This window comes from Neovison vison, chromosome 1 (genome assembly GCF_020171115.1).
Source record: "Neovison vison isolate M4711 chromosome 1, ASM_NN_V1, whole genome shotgun sequence".
NCBI lineage: Eukaryota > Metazoa > Chordata > Mammalia > Carnivora > Mustelidae > Neogale > Neogale vison.
In genome coordinates, this window is record NC_058091.1 from 122,677,705 (window position 1) to 122,694,895 (window position 17,191).

The 17,191-nt window shown below is 56.6% G+C and overlaps 1 protein-coding gene across 2 annotated transcripts; it reads right to left on the reverse strand.

Annotated features, from left to right (window-relative positions):
- Positions 1 to 658: 658 nt before the first annotated feature.
- Positions 659 to 15,066, reverse strand: DDR1 (discoidin domain receptor tyrosine kinase 1). Of its 2 annotated transcripts, XM_044257254.1 has the most exons (18): positions 14,870 to 15,065; positions 12,054 to 12,198; positions 11,862 to 11,964; positions 11,440 to 11,668; positions 9,716 to 9,863; positions 9,374 to 9,482; positions 8,763 to 8,949; positions 8,414 to 8,660; positions 7,794 to 7,889; positions 7,526 to 7,677; positions 6,447 to 6,612; positions 5,316 to 5,426; positions 3,962 to 4,206; positions 3,672 to 3,799; positions 3,210 to 3,428; positions 2,500 to 2,734; positions 1,777 to 1,926; positions 659 to 1,661 (listed from the first exon to the last, which is right to left on the reverse strand). In XM_044257254.1, the coding sequence occupies exons 2-18, from the start codon at positions 12,154 to 12,156 to the stop codon at positions 1,521 to 1,523; spliced, it is 2,769 nt and encodes a 922-aa protein (XP_044113189.1). In that variant the 5' UTR covers positions 12,157 to 12,198; positions 14,870 to 15,065; the 3' UTR covers positions 659 to 1,520. The 2 variants fall into 2 exon arrangements, with proteins under 2 accessions (XP_044113189.1, XP_044113198.1); XM_044257263.1 differs by lacking the exon at positions 5,316 to 5,426 and having other exon boundaries at positions 14,870 to 15,066.
- Positions 15,067 to 17,191: the final 2,125 nt, after the last annotated feature.

Below are 17,191 nucleotides of genomic sequence, written 5' to 3' on the forward strand. Positions count from 1 at the left end.
ATATAGCATTTCCTGCAAGTATGAATATAAGCAAAACCCCCGGTAGTATTAGCAGGACCCAGGACTTGTCACTGAGACACCACAGCTCTTTTTGTATCCCACTACTTTTGTAGAAATCTCGGAGGACTGAGTACATTTTATGCTTATTACTATTTGGAGAATGTTAGTAGTTATGACATCTCCTGCTAGATATTATTAAATATATTTTAAAAACACATAGGTTACCATGTGATAGGTTTTTTTTTTAACATTTTAGGAAACTCGATTTCTTCTATGATCATATATGAGATATACACATTTGTGTGTGCACACGTGTGTGTGTGTGTGTGTGTGTGTACGTGTAACGCATTTTAAAACAAATCTGAGGAGGAATCAGTAGACCACTCTAGTCTGCCAAAGGGACCCATGGGTCAGACAAGGGTAAGCCATCAGGCCTAATTCAGCCTCCTGCAGAGCTCCCACTGAAGTTTACAAAGTTCATACATTCATATAGGACCTGAGGTCCCCACAGGCAAGAGCCTGGCTTATAGACAGAACACTGTGCTGGGCAAGATACAGTAGGAAATGGAGTGGGGAGGAGAAGGAAGGAAATGGAAATGAGTTGGGAAGAGACACAGGAAGCAGATTTTACCAAAACCGCAAGAAATCCACTCACACCTGTGGAAAACTCAACCTTTATTATTACCTGCCTAGTGCAGGATATTAAAATTGCATTGAGCTAGATCCATATATTAGTGTAAAAATCTGTGTCTCTCCCCCCCCAAAATGTACAAACCCCAAGTGATTATAGAAAAACCAATATGGCAGCTACAACAGAGGTGTCCAACCCGAAGGCCACAGGCCATTGCTCCCTCTTTCCCCCTAATCCCAGTATTTAATCCATAGAAACATACAGGCTTAGAGAAGTTCTAGCTAAAACACAGCAGGTGGGAAGTGGGGATGGCTGGGGGTGGGAGACAGGGATCACCCCCAGGTCCAGTGTTTCAGAGGATGGAGGAGGGAGAAGCCAAAGTCCAGGACAATTCTAGGAGTTCGCACAAGGGAACATCTTTCTCCCCTTCTTGTCCTCCTCATTCCCCAGATTCTCAGCCAATGGGATCCAGTGTGTGACGGAAGGAGAGAGAGGCTGGGGGGGCCACAGCCTTCTCTCTTGGAACCAGTGTTGTCCAGTGGGGCCCAGGTGCTCCAATAGGCCTTATCCAGTGTCTGTCCTATATGTGCCCCTATCTTCCCCCCAGGGATGGCTAGAAGAGGTCAGAGAGGATCCCATCCACAGGGCCAGCTGGGTGGGTGGTGGAGGCTTCTAAGAGAGGAGCAGGAAGGGGGCATGAGAGTATGTCCCTGGAAGGGAGGCATCAGCTCCCTGGCAGGCCCAGCCTACCTGTGGTCACACTGCCTCTCTTTCAGAGGTGAAAGGTGGTTGGGACAGGGAATGGAGTGGGGGTGCCATGAAAATCCTCTTGTTTATTGCCTCTGGCTTTGCCTGAATCCTCCCTGAGGAAGGGGCAGCTGGGTGTGATTCACACCGTGTTGAGCGCATCTTCGGCCAGGAACCGATGTAGCTGGGAAAAGGGTGGTCGCTGCTCAGGCTCCCGGCTCCAGCACCGAAGCATCAGCTCGTACAGGCCCAGCGGGCAGGCAGGGGGCCGAGAAAGGTACACCTGCATTATGACAGGGTGGACGAAAGGCAGGGAACAAATGGTCTTTAGTTCCCAAGATGACAGGCTCTGGCCTGCCCAGACCCACAACCTTATCTTCCCTCCCTTCTGCTCTGACCTGGCGGCCCTGGTCCCGGAAGAACTCCCCTGCGTTCTCAATGACTTGCTCATCAGTGAGCTGCCCAAACGGCTGGGCCCGGCAGAGCATCAGCACCTCCCACAGGGTCACCCCAAAGGCCCACACGTCACTTGCCGTCGTGAACTTCCCCTGGCGTGTGGATAAAGCAACAAAGGCAGAGAAAGACATCAGGTAACAGAGACCCTCCTCATCTCCCCACAGCTCCCCGTCCACTCAGCACTTCCCCAGACTGACTCCTCCTGGCTGGCCCCTCCCAACAAGCCTGCTCCTCCCTCCTTCAGGCTCTGCCTTCTTTCTCAGGCTCTAGTCCTCTCCCTGAACTCTTCCTTCTTCTAGGCACCCTTCCTTTACACCATGACCCTCATTTTCTGGTCCTGATTCTCTCCCAACTCCTACCTTTTTATCTCTAGCCTCCTGTCTCCCCTTACCTCTCTTGCTCCCTGACTCCTGCTCTTGTACCCACTCTTGGCTCCTGAACCCTTTCCCATCATACCACTCCTCCCTACTTTCACTGGTCACTAGAGCCAGAGGGAAACTTACAGAGCACTGGCCCAAACCCTCACTTCAGAGATGAGGGAACTGCAGTGCGGGGAAGGCAAGTGACTTGACAGAGACCACAGAGCAGCCAGTGCTTCCCCCACTACCCTCCCCTGCCAACCCCTGCCCAGCCCTGCCCTGCCCGCCTCTCTCAGGGCCTCTCACCATGAGGATGCACTCCCAGGCCATCCACCGGATGGGCAGCACTGCCCGGCCCTGCACGCGATAATAGTCCCCAGCATAGAGGTTCCGGCTCATGCCGAAGTCAGCAATTTTGATAGTGAAATTTTCCCCAACCAGGCAGTTCCTTGTGGCCAGGTCCCGATGCACAAAGTTGAGTGTGGCCAGATAGCGCATGCCCGAGGCAATCTGAGCCACCACATGTAGCAGCATGGGGTAGCTGAGGACAGAGCCAATGAGAGAGCGTCTCTGGAGGCAGTCCCAGACTCATACCCACCTCACAGATTCCTGGGAGAGGAAGGGGGGGCCCACTCCCTGGGACTGGCTTGTGTCTACTGCTGGTGCAGAGATGGAATGCCCACGCAGAGGCCAGGGATAGGTGCCCACACAATGCTTGTTTGGCTCATCTGACCCAGGAAGCTGCTGCTCTGTTGTCTGGACTCAGGCATTGAGGGTAAGCAAGAGCAGAGGGAGATTCCTGACAGAGTCCAAGTCCCTTCAGCAACCCCCTATAGTAACTTCTTGCTTCTGAGTTCCCAGATGAACAAGGCCATGTATTCCTCACCCCAGTCCCCACCCCCCTGAACCTCACTACCTGCCCCCACATCCCATGCTGGATCCAGGTTGGTGCAAGGGGAGAGGAGAGCCCTCCCCGGGGAGCTCTCAGAAAAGGGCCAGCCTGGGTAAGTGGGTACCTGATGGTGGGCCCTGGGGCAGCCTCCCCGTCTCTCGGGGCCCCCTCGGCCACCTTGTCCTCTAACTGGTGGGCACTGAGGAACTGGTTAAGGTCACCATTCTCCATGTAATCGGTAATCATGCAGAGGGGGTCGTCCTGCACACACACGCCCAGGAGCCGGATGATGTTTGGGTCCTTTAGCCTCGACATGATCTTCACTTCCTTCAGGAAATCATTCCTAGAAAAGCGGGGAGGTGGCAGGGACGCTGAGGGGCTGGTCTGTCCTTTCTCTCCTGCTCATGCAGACCAGCACCCTAACCCCAGCAGACAAGCTGACTCACTAGTGACACTGAGACTTGGACTGACATCAGCCTGAGATGCAAACTTCCTTCCCCAGCCACTCCCCCTGTTGGTCTCTACCATATTCCCCATTCTTCATGGCCTCCTTTCCCTATCACCAGACACCATCCCTGGTCCTCACCTGGCATTCTTGGTGGCATCTGGCCGTAGGATCTTGACAGCTACCAGCAAAGGGTGTCCCTTGCACACATTAAGGGGGATATCAAGACTGACCAGATCTTGAGGGTTTTCTACCTCACACAGGTGCACCTGGGGAAAGATGCTCATTTGTTAGAAAGTCACATGATTCACTGAAGTCACAGGGTCAACTGGGATAACACAGTCACAGATGACAATGGGGGTATATGGGCATGACATCAGAGCTCCAGACAGTCAAGACACTGCTGATAGCTGGGCAGGGATCCTCCTTACCTCCCCAAATTGGCCCTCGCCAAGCTTCTCCTTGAAGCGGAGCCGAGACCGAGGAAAATCCACTCTGGGAGGCCCATCCCCAGCAGCCCCTGGGGGCAGCGCGGGCACAGCATAGGTGTTGCCCCCGGTGACGCCCTGCAGGGTGACAATGTCAGCCTCGGCATAATGGGGGACGCTGTTCTGGGGAGGTGGGGGCAGAAGCGGGGCTCCTGGCTTCTCAGGCTCCATATAGTCCCCACTGCAGGCTGGAGGGGTGAGGGGAAAGAAGACAAGACGAAGCATCAGGAGCAGCCCTTGAGAGCCATGGTTCTCCACACCCCAGCCTCCCTTGTCTCCCAGCTGGGTGAGAGACTGGGTCTATGATCCATCTTCTTGGTATTCTACCCACCAACCTCAAACCAGAGAAGATGCTGGCATGAGATGAGAGTGAACTGTTCCAGAGTTTAAGGCAATGGAAACAGTTGAACAAAGAATGACATCGTCTATTCTCTAGGAATCCCAGTACAGCCCAAGAGACCATGACAGAAGTCTTGACTCAAAGAGGAATTCCTCTATCCACCATCAGAAGAAGGATGGTGCCAGTCATCTGGTTACCCCCCACCTTCTAAGTCCTTGTCCCACTCACCGCCAGCCCCTCCTGTTCACTTAGCTGTTCTACCTACCTGCACCTCCCCTCACATACTTTCAGCCTTGGCTCCTCCCTGCCATGGTTACCCAAACCCTCCCTGACCCAATACTCCAAGCTCAAAGACAAGCAGAGACAGGGGCACACAGAAAGGGGGAGAGGGGAACAGTTCCTCACGGCCAGGACAACAAGGAATCTACAGACAGAGGAGAGGAAGCAGAGCTGTCCTCTTAGCCCTGGGGAAGGAGCAACAATGAGAGAAGGCAACACCAAGGAGAGGAGGAGCAGACAGTAAGGGCAGGGTATGAGCCTTCATCTCTGGGACTGCAGAGAGAGTATACAGGGGGGAGAGGGCAAGCACCCAGGGTGAGAGGCCCTCCTCCTTGCAGCTCTAGAGAGAGGAAACAAAGGAGGAGTTATAAGAGAACCTGGGGTCAGTATAGCAACCTCCTCTCTGGCTCTAGAGAGCAGAATAGATGGGTTGGAAGAGGAGGAATAAGACAGAGCTGAGAACCAGTGAGCTTTCTGCTCCTGTGCTCAAGGGAAAGGCTTTAAGAAGGAACAAGCAGAGCAGAGGAGAGCTAAGGGCATTAGAGCTTCCTCCTTGGGAGCTCAGGAGAGCAAAAGAGGCCACAGCAGGGAGAGGAGGGAATGCAAGGTATGAGGACTTTTCCCTGCCCCTGTAAAGGTATGGGGAGCCTGGAGGAGCCCAGAGGCAGAGGGGCTTACCCTGGGTGTTGGTGGGTTTGGCCCAGGCGGGTGTGGGGGGGCCGGGGCCCCGAGGGGGACGGGCGTAAGTGGCCAGAAGGAGGCGGTAGGCTGGATTGGAGAGCAGCAACGCTGTCGGGAGAAGGAGGGGGGGAGACACAGGGAAGGGATGAGACTCAAGGCTAGACAGACAAGGAGACCTGGAATAGGGCAAGACCAGGGCTGATGGGAATGAATGTACTGAGAGACAGGGACAGGATAAAACAAGGATCTGGAGAGTGCTGGATTGCTGGATGAATAACGAGTGAACAGACGGACAGATGGATGGGTAGATGGATGGATGATAAATGAATGGTTGAATGGATGAATGGATAGATAGAGAAATAAATGGATAAATATACATGGATGGCTGGATGAATGACAGGTGAATGGTTGGATGGTGGATGAATGAATGGGGAGATGAACAAATGGATGTTTGAATATATTTGGATGGATGATGGACAGATGGATGATGCATCCAGCAATTGGATGGTAGATGGATGGATGTACAGATGAATGAATGGGTGAACAGATGTGTGAACATGGATGAATAGTGGATTGGTAGACGGACAGAGGACAGATGGGTGGTAAAACGGATGGACGGAGAGATGGAAGACTGGATGGATGGCTGGATGGATGGATGACAGATGGGTGAATAGATGTATGAATATTTATGGATGGATGCATAATGGATAAATGGTCAGATGGTGGACAGAGGAATGAATGGACAGGGGGATGAACATACACATAAATACAGATAGAAGGATGGATAATGGATGGATGGACGGATGGAATGAACATGGCAAGTCTAAGAGAAAGGAGAGAGGCTAGAAGATACAATGAGAGGGCACAACAAAGAAGAGAGAAATGTGTATGGGACACAAACAAAACGAGACCACTAAGGATTAGGGGTAATACATGGGAAATTCTTGAGAAAAATTGTAAGGTAAGGACATGGGAGTGATACAGTGTGGTGACCAGGGCACAGAAATAAAGAAAATGAGTTGAAATTGGAAAGACAGAAAAAGAAGGGAATGGAAACAGAGAAGAAAGGGGATACAATAAGAAAATAAGCAGAGGACGGAGGTAGGACTAGAACAAGGCAGGTCTTACCAGAGCTGTTGGGAACACTGGGAGCAGAATGGGGTGGATTCCCACGAGGGCGGGGTTCCTGGTAAGGGGGTGGCTCAAGAGGGCCTGGGCGGTTGTTGATGAGGATGGTGTCCCCAGGGACAGACAGATGAACTGTCAGCTCCTCTTCTAAAACCCGGCGCTCAGCCTTATTGCAGGAATGGGAATGTTAACTGCACGTGATTCCAGCTCATTTAATGACAAGCTCCCCTTCTCCCCTTCAGTCCTCACAACAGTCGCATAGTGGTACCTACTATTAGTTCTATTTCACATAGTGGTATCACTATTAACTCTCTTTCTAAAGGAACAAAGGTTCAAGAGCATGTAGGTCAGTCCCCTGACGTCCCATAATAGGATTCTAACCCAAATCTGACCAGATAATTATAGAACCATCAACCTTCATGCATATCAGCCCCACAAAACTCTCACCAGGAAGACAGGGGCTTGGAGTATGCCTGGCTTCTACCTCTAGCTCCTCTCTGCCCTTCTAGCTCCACTCTCCCCCTTTCCCATCTGGCTCCTACCCCAAGAGGTTGACTAGTGTGGACTTTATCAACTGGCTCAGTTTGGGTTGGCTGGAGAGGAGTTTGTTGGGCAGGCGGGAAGTAAGGTCAGGGTGATTAGTCTCCCAGCCCCTCCCTGAGAAGTGGACTCAGGCTAGCTGTATCCTTGAAGCAAAGTCCACCGCCTGTCTCAAGGAGCCTTTCCCCAGACTCACTCCTTCAGGTTCTGGTAACTTCCCTCCTCTCATCTTGCATGGCCACAGCCCATGAGTGGTGACAGTTCTGTGGGAATTTCACTACTCTTTGTGATTTCCATAAGGCCGCCCACTCCTTTGCAACCTGGCACTTTACTGAGCCCACCTCTGGTTATCTTAATTAGACTGTGTTCTGTGGTCCCCCCAGGACCCAAACTAATGCAGGCGTCCCCATACACACTGGCCTCAGCCTCCACACCCACAACCTGCCTGTGCTCTCCACATTGTAACCCCCTGCTCCCCTCAATCCCCTCACCCCTCCCCCACACCCCACACCCCCAGGTCCCACCCCCACACCGTTCACCTTGCTCAGGAGCCTGCGCCAGTGCAGCCGCCAGAGCATGAGGGCAATGATGAGCAGCAGCAGCAAGATGATGGCCACCAGGCAGCCGATGAGAATGGCAGTTGGGCTGCCCTCCGCCTTGGCCACAGGTTGCTGGCCTCGGGGCTCTAGCTCTGTCGGAGACAGGAGAGTCAGAACCGCAGGAGGCTTCCCACCTGAGTGGGGGTGGCCCCAGTAGCAATGGCAGCACAGGACCCACTGGTTTGGGAGGAGGCCCCAGGCTGCTCACCCAGGCTGCTGAAGTTGGTGGGAGGTGGGCCAGGTGGCCACCACGGAGCCGGTGGGAAGGTGCCCCCCAGAGCTGGAGAGGAGTCATTCATAACATCTATAGAGAAGGACGAGAAGAAAGGATGGAGTCAGAGAGGGAAGACGACCCAAAGGGAAGCTGCTGGCATGAGACCTGTGGAATTCTACCACTAGGAGCAGGGGCGATACTCAGTATATGTACCCACCCATCCAAAGGAGGGGGGCTGGCTATTGCGGATGTCAAGTGTTTAACTGCTGGGTTGTGAGGAGATACAGGACTCCCAGAGAGAGAGAGAGAGCCCCAGGTGGGGATCTTGGGTACCAGGCGGCCGGAGAAGAGGCTATTTCTCAACCAGCACAGAGTACTTCGTGTTTTTATAGCCAACACTATCCTACCAGCTCAGTATCAGTCATGAGGGAAGGGCTGATAAAGCCAAGATAGGGCTGGGGGGAAGGAGTAGGGAGACGTTCCAATTATTCTGGGCATCTCTGCTTGGGAAGTCTCACGAGTGGTAGATGGATCTGGTGCTGGGAGTGGATATTTTGGCATCCTGCGGATTGGCAATCCTAGAGGATGAGGACTGGGCAGAGACCAGGGCTTACCAGAGATGAAGGAGATTTCGCTGAAGAGTAACCAAGGCCCGGCAAAGAGGAAGCGGCACTGCAGAAAGCGGCCCACACGGCCGCCCAGGGGCACGGACACAGCCCGGGCTCTGGGGTCCCCCAGGCTGCCCCCTAGGGCGTGGCGTACAGGCTCCCCCTCCCAGGCCATGGCAGGGCCCCGCTTGAAGCGACATTCCACCCCACCAGGCAGGCGGGCTCCCAGGGTGTGCATGTTGTTACAGTGGACCTGGAGGGGAAGGGAGGAGGGACACAGGGTTAAGGCCAGGAGAGCCCAGGTGAGCACCCCAGGAGCAACCACCCTGGTCTCCGAGGAGCTGGACGCACTTACCTGCATGGCCTGGAAAGCCCTCAGCCGGTCAAACTCAAACTCCATCTCCACATAGCCAGCTGGGAAGCTGTGGTTGCTCCACCCCACATAGTCATAGCCTGGCCAGACCCGCAGCTCCTGGCTCTTCCTAAAGTCATCCAGCCCCACCACACCATCCGCCAGCTGACCCAGACCTCCATACAGCAGCCTGGAGAGCAGGACAGCAGAGGAACCAGAGGGTGGCAGAGAAGAGAGTGGCACCCATCCATGTGCTCTGCCATCCCGGGCCTCAACCTCCCCGCTGTGGCTCTCTCTCTCACCCCAAGAATTGCAGTGGTTGCACAGAGGCACCATCTCTGGGGGCACCATGCAGCCTAAGGTGTGTGTATTTATGGCGACAGTTTCCAACAGATATTTCTTAGCAAAGCAGTGCCTTTTACTAACTCGCACAAAGTGTCACATGAGCTAGTAGTTGCCTTGCTACCCTTCAGTCCTGATCTTGTGTCCCTAAGGCCCCACCTAACCTGTCCCTCTCCCCAGTTCTTCCATCTCACTGGCCAGACTCTTGACCCCACCCACTACATCCTCCCTCCCACCCCAGGCTCCGGCCCTGCACAGCCGGCCTCTCTTACCCTCCAACAGCATGTGTGGTGTGTCCATCGTAGGTGGAGTCGTTCAGGTGCACTGCCTCGGATAAGTACATCGTCTGCCCCACAGGGGCCGTGTAAGACAGCAGTCCGTCTGGGGCAGGGTTGCAGAGTTGATGTTAGAGGCAAGAAGCCTCTCTCCCGCTCCCTTGCATCAGTCCCTTCCTGTGTCCCTCCACAGGCCCACGGGCATGGAGGGGACAAAGCTGGCCAGCACTGCCCCCCACTCAGAGTGACAGCTTCCCAACAAGAGAAAGAGGATTCTGGAGGCCCTTCTCCCCAGGCCCCAGCCCAGGAAACAAATTCTCGGGGGTCTGAATGACTCACCCTTCCAGAGGCAGCCATAGAGCTCCACCCGCAGACAGACACTCATGACCCGGTCAGCCCGGGGATAAAAGCGAACCAGCCGGGCCACCATGGGGGGTCCCAGGTCTTTCAGCACCACGCCCCCAGGGTCCTCATTACCTAAAATCACCTGTGGCCCAAGAATTAGGGTGGATGAGTGGGAAAGGCTCTGGGTTGGATCTCACTTCCCAGTAAGCCGCGGTCCCCTGGCCCAGCACACAGTAGCCACAAGGAGACTCATGAAGACTGGTGTTGAGCACCCAGGGCTTTGGGGTACAGCCAGGCTTTTCTAAAATGAGGGGCTATAGCAAAGACCTGACACGGGCACCTGGGTGGCTCAGTTGGCTGCCTTAGGCTCAGGTCATGATCCCAGGGTCCTAGGATCGAGTCCCACATCGGGCTCCCTGCTAGGTGGGAAGCCTGCTTCTCCCTCTCCCACTCCTCCTGCTTGTGTTCCCTCTCTCTGTGTGTGTGTCTCTCTGTCAAATAAATAAATAAAATCTTTTAAAAAGGACCTCTGACACATCTCTCAACCTCACGCTTTGTCCTCAACCTTCAGCGTCAGCCCCGAACCCTACCTGTCTCCATTTGTCTCTAAGACATCCATCCCACCGTGCACAGATTCTACCCATTTCTCAGAGCTCTGCACCTCTGCTTCCACCTTCCCCCTCTTCCTTCACCCCATCCTCTCTGTCCACTCGGCAGGCATTGGCTGTGCCAGCCATGCACGTTCTCAGTGGTAAACATCCGTCCCTCCCCTCTCCCCATGCCACACTGAGATTCCAGTAGGAAAAACAGCTGTGCAGAACAAGAGGCAGGGTGTGGGGCTGAAGCAGTGGGAGGCAGGCTCTCTATGGAGGTGATATCTAGAGGGGAACTGAGTGGAAGGAGAAGCCAGGGACATCTGGGGGAGAGGCTCTCCAGGCACAGAGACTGACAAGCAAAAATGTCCTAAAGCTGTGGGATGTATCTGTGCTTGTTCCAGGGACAGCAAGAAAGCCAGTGGGCCCAAGTGGAGTGAGAATACAGGAGGGAGGAGTAAGGGAAGCGGGCAAGAGCCAGGCCAGGCTAAGCTTCTGCACCCAGGAAGGAGCTTAGCTTTGGTTCCACAGTGGGAAGCCAGTGGAGGGTCATGGACCAGGTGCGCCTCATCTGATCTGCATTTTCTCAGGTACAGTGGACGAAGCCTCTAGGTGGAGATAGTTCAGGTGGGAACAGACAGGAGCAGGGAGAACACTCTGGAGGCCAGCAGGTTCATCTAAGCCTAAGATGGTGTGGTGTGTGGCCTGGGGTGGTAGAGGCAACGGTGGCGAGAAATGGTTGGATTCAGGAAATGTGGAGGTAGAACAGACAGGCCTTGCTGGTGCTTTGGAAGCAGGAGGGTGAGAGACCAGAGGAATCCGAGATATCATCTTAGCTTGGGGCCTGAGCAACTGGCCTGAGTTGGGGGAGGAGCAGGTTTGGGGTGGGAATGGGATTCAAATTCAGCTTGGGAGGTTTACGGTAGGTTTGAGATGCCCAATAGACATTCAGGTGGAAAAGCCCAGAAGGTGGTCATGTTTGCAGTGCTAGATGGAGCTTAAGAGAGAGGCTTGGGCTAGAGAAGGTAGAAATCGGCAGTCATGGGTGGACAGGTGGCATTTATAGTATAGCTGGGGACAAGAGGAGAGACAACCTTTCCTCGGGTCTGCCCCCACCAGCCTCACCTCCTGACCCCAGCGGTCCCTCCAGTCCATCCAGCGGTGGCCGTCCCGGGAGTAACGCAACCGGTAGCTGGGGGAGAACTCCTTGCCCAGGCCTCCCGCGTGCCGCCCCTGGGTGCCCACCAAAGCCACCAGGTGCAGCCGCCGCAGATCCACCTGCAGGTACTCCTCCTCCTTCGGAAAGACCGGCCCTGCGGGGCACCAGGCCCCGTCCCCATCGCTGCTCTCCAGCCTGGGAGGGAGCAAGAGGTCACAAGGAACATCTGGTCTGCCTCTATCTCTAGTATTTCAAGCCCCTCAGGATGCAAGGTGAGGTTTCATTGGCACTGGCCCTCCGAGCAGCCTCTGGGCTTGGGCGGACTCGGAAGGGCAGGTAGAGGCCCCAGGAGCTCCCTCCAGAGCAGTGCCCCAGGTGTGTCAGTTACCTGCTGTGGCGAGCAGCAGTGGAATCTGACCAAGAGCTGGAGGCAGAGATGTCTCCATCTGGAATGGTCCTGTCCTGCATGCCCAGGGCATAGCGGCACTTGGCTGGGTGAACACAGGCATACAGAGGGTCAAGGCCCCTGGCTCTGTCTCCCAAGCCCCATCCTCAGGGACCCAGGAGCCAGGTTCCTCACCAGGGTCAAAATGTCCCTTCATATCAGCATCTCCAGTTGCCACCAAGAGCAGCAGCAGCAGCAGCAGCGGCGGCGGCAGAGATGTGAGGGCCCCTGGCCCCATAGCTCCTGATTCCTCAGGCCTAAGGGGGCGGGGGTAGCATCTCTGCAGGGGAGCAAACAAGGGGTAGGGTGAGTGAAAGTCAAGGAGCCTGAGTCACAGCCAAGGACAGACAGGCAGAATGGATTGCTCTGGGAATAACAGGAGTAAAGTGACAACAGCAAAAGCTGCTTAACAGCATCAGCTGTGTTCTTAGAATGCTCCCCATGTGCCAGACGCCAGGCTAAACTCTGGTCCACTCCCCACCTATGATCCCAGAATTCTAAGAAAAGTGGGGGACCCCAGGGTTTTCCAATCTCACTGTCCTCTGTAGCCCCACTAAGCCCAGTGTCACCCCAAGACTGGCAGCCCCACAGCACGCAGGCACTTGGGAGACAGGCAGAACTTCATCCCTCCCCAAGATATGCTGAATCAGAATCTGCATTTTAACACAACCCCCATGATCCGTGCCCATGAAAGTCCGAGAATCCCTGCTCTTCACTAGGGCCTGGGTGGCACACACTACCTAAAACAATTTCAACTGGTATCTCCTTGTGAATCCAGGTTATCTACCCTCTGCAGAACAGCAGAAGATGCTCTGACCTCTCCTCTTCCTGGAGGTCTGCACTGAGCTCTCCAGGCCCTGGAATCCCAAGGGACCCCTAGGGCCACCCCTAATGCCCTTCCCCTACCTCTGCCATCAGATCCAAAGCCTACTATGCCAGCTCTCCTCATTCTGCTTCCCTTCTTAAGACCCAGACATCCTGTCCCCCAGTTCCCATTTTCTGAAGGTGGCCGCCTCTGAAGGAGAAGCCCAGTGCTGAGGAAAGGCCTGAGTTGCCTTGGAGACGAGGGCGGGTCTACAGGCAGGGAGGCCAGGTCACCCCAGGAGGTAGGAAGAGTGGGGGGATACTCCCCCATCCCTTTGTCCTCTTCCAGCTGCTCCCATCATGCTCTAGGGCAGGAATGTAAGAGGCAGCTGAGACCCCACAGCTCTGAAGCAGCAGCTGAGGGGGCTGACTGAGTTGCGGGGGGCACCCAGGCATCAAAGAAGAGCTAGAACCAGAGGCATCACACCTGGTCCCTTGGAGGTCCAGGAGCCACGTGCAGGGCAGCAGGCTGCAGGGTCCCACGCGGCTGGCCTGGAATTCCTGGGTGCCGCTCTCCACCCCCACCTCTCTCGGGAACAGCGGGGCCCTTGTTCCCCTGGGTAACCTTCATGCCTATCCCAGATGAGTCATCGGAGCCAGACAGAGCTAGAGGAGCCCCGGGCAAAGATACAAAGACAGGCAAAGGATAGGAGGCAGGGGGAGACAGCGCGAGAAACACAAAGCAAGAGGTAAACAGAGCAGGCTCAGAAGCACAGGGCACAGAGCCAAGCAGAGAAACACACAGATGTCTGGGGCAATCCCTCCAACACTCCAATCACCCTACTTCTCTCCACTGGGTCAGGCACACAGAGGACAGGCTGAGAAGACCTATCCCAACCCCACCCCACCCTACCCTACCCCAATTACAAAGCAGGGACCGGGTCACTGCTGCAGGTCCTTCCTTTTCCTCTCCTATCCCCACCCCCCACCACAAGCACCAGCCACACAGCTCTGTGCACCCCTTACCCGCCACGACCCCACCCCACCCCCAGTCATCAGCCATGCAAACTTGCAGAGCTGACTGTAAACCCTGGGGCTAACTGTAACACACACACACTTTTAGAGACACTTCACAGACTTTTAGAGACAGACACTTAAATGTGTTACACACATCTGCCCCAGCTGGGGCAATCACAGACGCTCATGCACACATCAACTCCATCCACGGGCCATCACTTAGTGAATAGCCATCTTTAGACATCCGTGAACGTGAAATGACAGATACCACATGCTCCTACCATTAGAGGACACCGTGAGACACATACACTCAGGCTCTCAGACACAGGATCCCAAGACAACTGGGGCCCACCACCCAAGACACACCAAGACCAAGCCAGAGAGAAGTCAAGGTGGTGGCTGGAAGGGCCATGAGAAAAAGAGGCACTGCTCCATTTTCCCAGACTCTCGGCTTTCACCTGTCTCCACTGTAGCACTCACTTCCGAGGCACCTATGTGCCTACAGCACTGACTTCAGGTAGAGGTGCTGGGAAGGAAAGTCCAGCCAGCAGAGGACCGAGGGGGTGTGGGAGGGAGGGGGGGATGGGACACTGAGGATGGGGCGCACCAGGCAGTGACACAGCCTCAGGATAGAACCAACTGACCATCCGTAGGCTGTCACTGGCCGGTTAGGTATCAGTGCTCTCTGCTGGGCTGACGGCAGGCTGCCCTACTGGGAGCTGACTGGGCAGAGACTTAGCCCTTAGCAGGTAGATGCCGGCAGGGACTGGCCAGATAGGAGGGCACACCCGCTTCTCCAGGGGCCAGAGGGAATGATTCAATGGGGCCACACAAGAGCACCTGCCTTCCTGGGCGTCAGTTCCTTCACACTCAGTAAAGGGTCCTTCCTCAATGCTGAAACACACTTTCTCCGAGGTCAGGGAGGTGCCCCCCCCCATTTTCAGACAGTAAGCCAGCGCACTGGGGAGGTGGGCAGGGACACGGTTGGCGGAGCTGGGCAACCTAGAACAGCCCGGGAGCATCCTGCCTCCGCCGCCAAGCCCTCACCCGGCCGCCGCACCTCCCCTGGAGCCCCCGGCCTCGGCCTCTGTCCCTCCACCCCGCAGGGGTCCTCCGGCCGCACCCCCTACCTCTCATCGCTCTTCCCGGGAGACCCAGGCGTCCGACCCCGGAGCGGGGCCTCCTCGGCGGCTGGGCGAGGGGCGGGGGAGGCGCAGGGAGCCAGGAGCAAGGAGCGGGAGGCGCCGGCGGGGCTCGGGTGTCGGGAGGCGGCTCCCGCGAGCAGCTGTCGGGGGCCTGTTCCGGGGAGAGGAGCCAGGGCTGGGGCGGCTCGGGCCCAGGCGCCGCCTCCCCACAGCTCGACTCCCCCTCCTTCCCTCCCTCCCGCCGCCCTCCACCCTCCGCCCGCCCGCCGGGGTAGCCGCCCTTCCCCCTCCCGGACAGCGTTGTCGCCGCCGCTCCCACGCCCGGCGCCGCCCTCCCGGCCTCGGGCTCCCCTCTGCCTGCCACGCCCACTCCGCATTCCCTCGCGCACCCGGGCCTCCCCCAGGTAACCACGCCGCCGTCCCCTTGACGCTGCGCGCCCAGCCCCCTCCGCCTCCCCGCGGCCCAACCCCCAGGCCCCAGGCTCCCCACTAAATGGAACAGACAAAGCTGAGGCCGCGCTTGGGGCCTCCCACATATCCAGGCCCCGTGAGGGGATGGCTCCCTCCCTATTCCCCCTTTCTGGGCTCAGTTCCTGGAGAGGGAGGTGAAGGGGGCAGCCCCAGGGCACAGGGAAGGAGCAGGTTCCCACAGGCCCTGTGCCCAGCCCAGCAGCAGGAGTTTGGATGGAGGAAGGGAGCAGGGCTCACCTGCCCAACCAGGTGCCCTAGACTCACACTTTCCACACCACCAACCTTTGCTTCTCTCTGGCATCCTCTGGCCTCCTGTCCTCTACACCCCAACTCAGATTGCCCCAGAGCCTGATGTAGCCGCCCCCCAACTCTCTCCTAGCCCCATTCTCTCTCTACTTCCACCTTCCATCCCCCAGTCCTCTCTAGGACCCTGCAGCCCAGACTCCCAGGGCCTGGTTCCCTTGGGCTCCCTGCTCAAGGCCCAGGAGTCCTCAGGGCAAGCCTCCCTTGGGCCCAGGTGAGGTCGAGACCCTGACCACTGGCAGGCATGGGCCTGAACAAGGTGAGGGAGTTGTGGGGGATGGAGACAAAGAGAAAACTGGACAAAGCCCAAAAGAACCAGGAACAGGAGTCCCAGAGAAGATAGGCAAGGAGGCTGGGTGAGGGGGGCAGGAGAGAGAGCTGTGGGGGGAAGTGCTGCGCCCCCCTGGGCACTGCCTCAGGCCACCATCTATCCACACCCACACCTGTCAACCACCTATCAATGTCACCGGCTCAGAAAGATCTCTGAGTCCACTGCAGATCCCCGCCCCAATGCACCTCACAGCGGACATCAGCTCACTCCCTACGTGCAGGCCCAACTACAGTCCCAAGAAAGAAACACTAAGTCACAACCAGACAAGTACACAAAAGTAGTACCAGGAAGAAGCTGGCCCTCAGTATGGGCAAGAGCGCCAAACCACCAGGGACACACCAATTCCAACACGCTCAGCTGCTACGGGACTCATTAATAAACAGCCCCATGGTCACTCGGAGAATTGCCTCTTCCCACCGTCCCCTCCGACCAAACCCCCAGGGGTTCCCGAGAGCACGTACCCCGCCGGAGACAGCCGCTGGGGAATCTGGGCCCTGGAGAGGTTGGGCCGGGGGTGGAGCCAGGCTGGGGGTGGAGCCCATGTTTCCCCAGTAACCTCACCTGGGCAGACTCACGACCCCTCCTTCCAGGGACTGTGCTCCGAGGAACCCTGGGCTGGCAGACCCGGCTGGGCTGTTTCCAGACGCCTCAGGGAAGGAGCGGCAGCCCCTCACACCCCGCTGGCACATTCCACACCCCAGGCCCACGCTCCCGGGCCAGGTGGCATGGCGCGGCCAGAGGGTTCCAGTGGGGAGCGTAGAGGAAACCATAGAATCCTGAACCTCTTGTCCCCTGGTTTCTGCCCCAGGAGAAATTCCTAGTCGGTGATGCCCACCTCGCCCCAGCCCAAAGCTGGAGGAGTGGGAGGGATGCAGGGCTGGGGCCCAGCGGAGTCAAGTGACAGCGGAAAGGGGGCTGGAGCCGGCTGGGCTGGAATGCGGGGCTCTGAGCCGAGATTCCCAGGGGCCAGAGAGGGAAATCCCAGCTATCCAGGGGCCCCTAGAGCAGTGCCAAAGACTGAGTCCACACAGCCTTTCATGGCCCTAGAGCCCATCCCACATCTGCTGCATCACTCCCAACTCCAGAGACCCCCGCGTCTTCCTGAGCCCCCAAAGGATGGCCCAGCCCTCCCACATCCATGCCCTCCCTTTGAGCTTCCCCCACTCCCCTTCAAGCCCATGGCCTCCTGCTGCCCAGGAAGG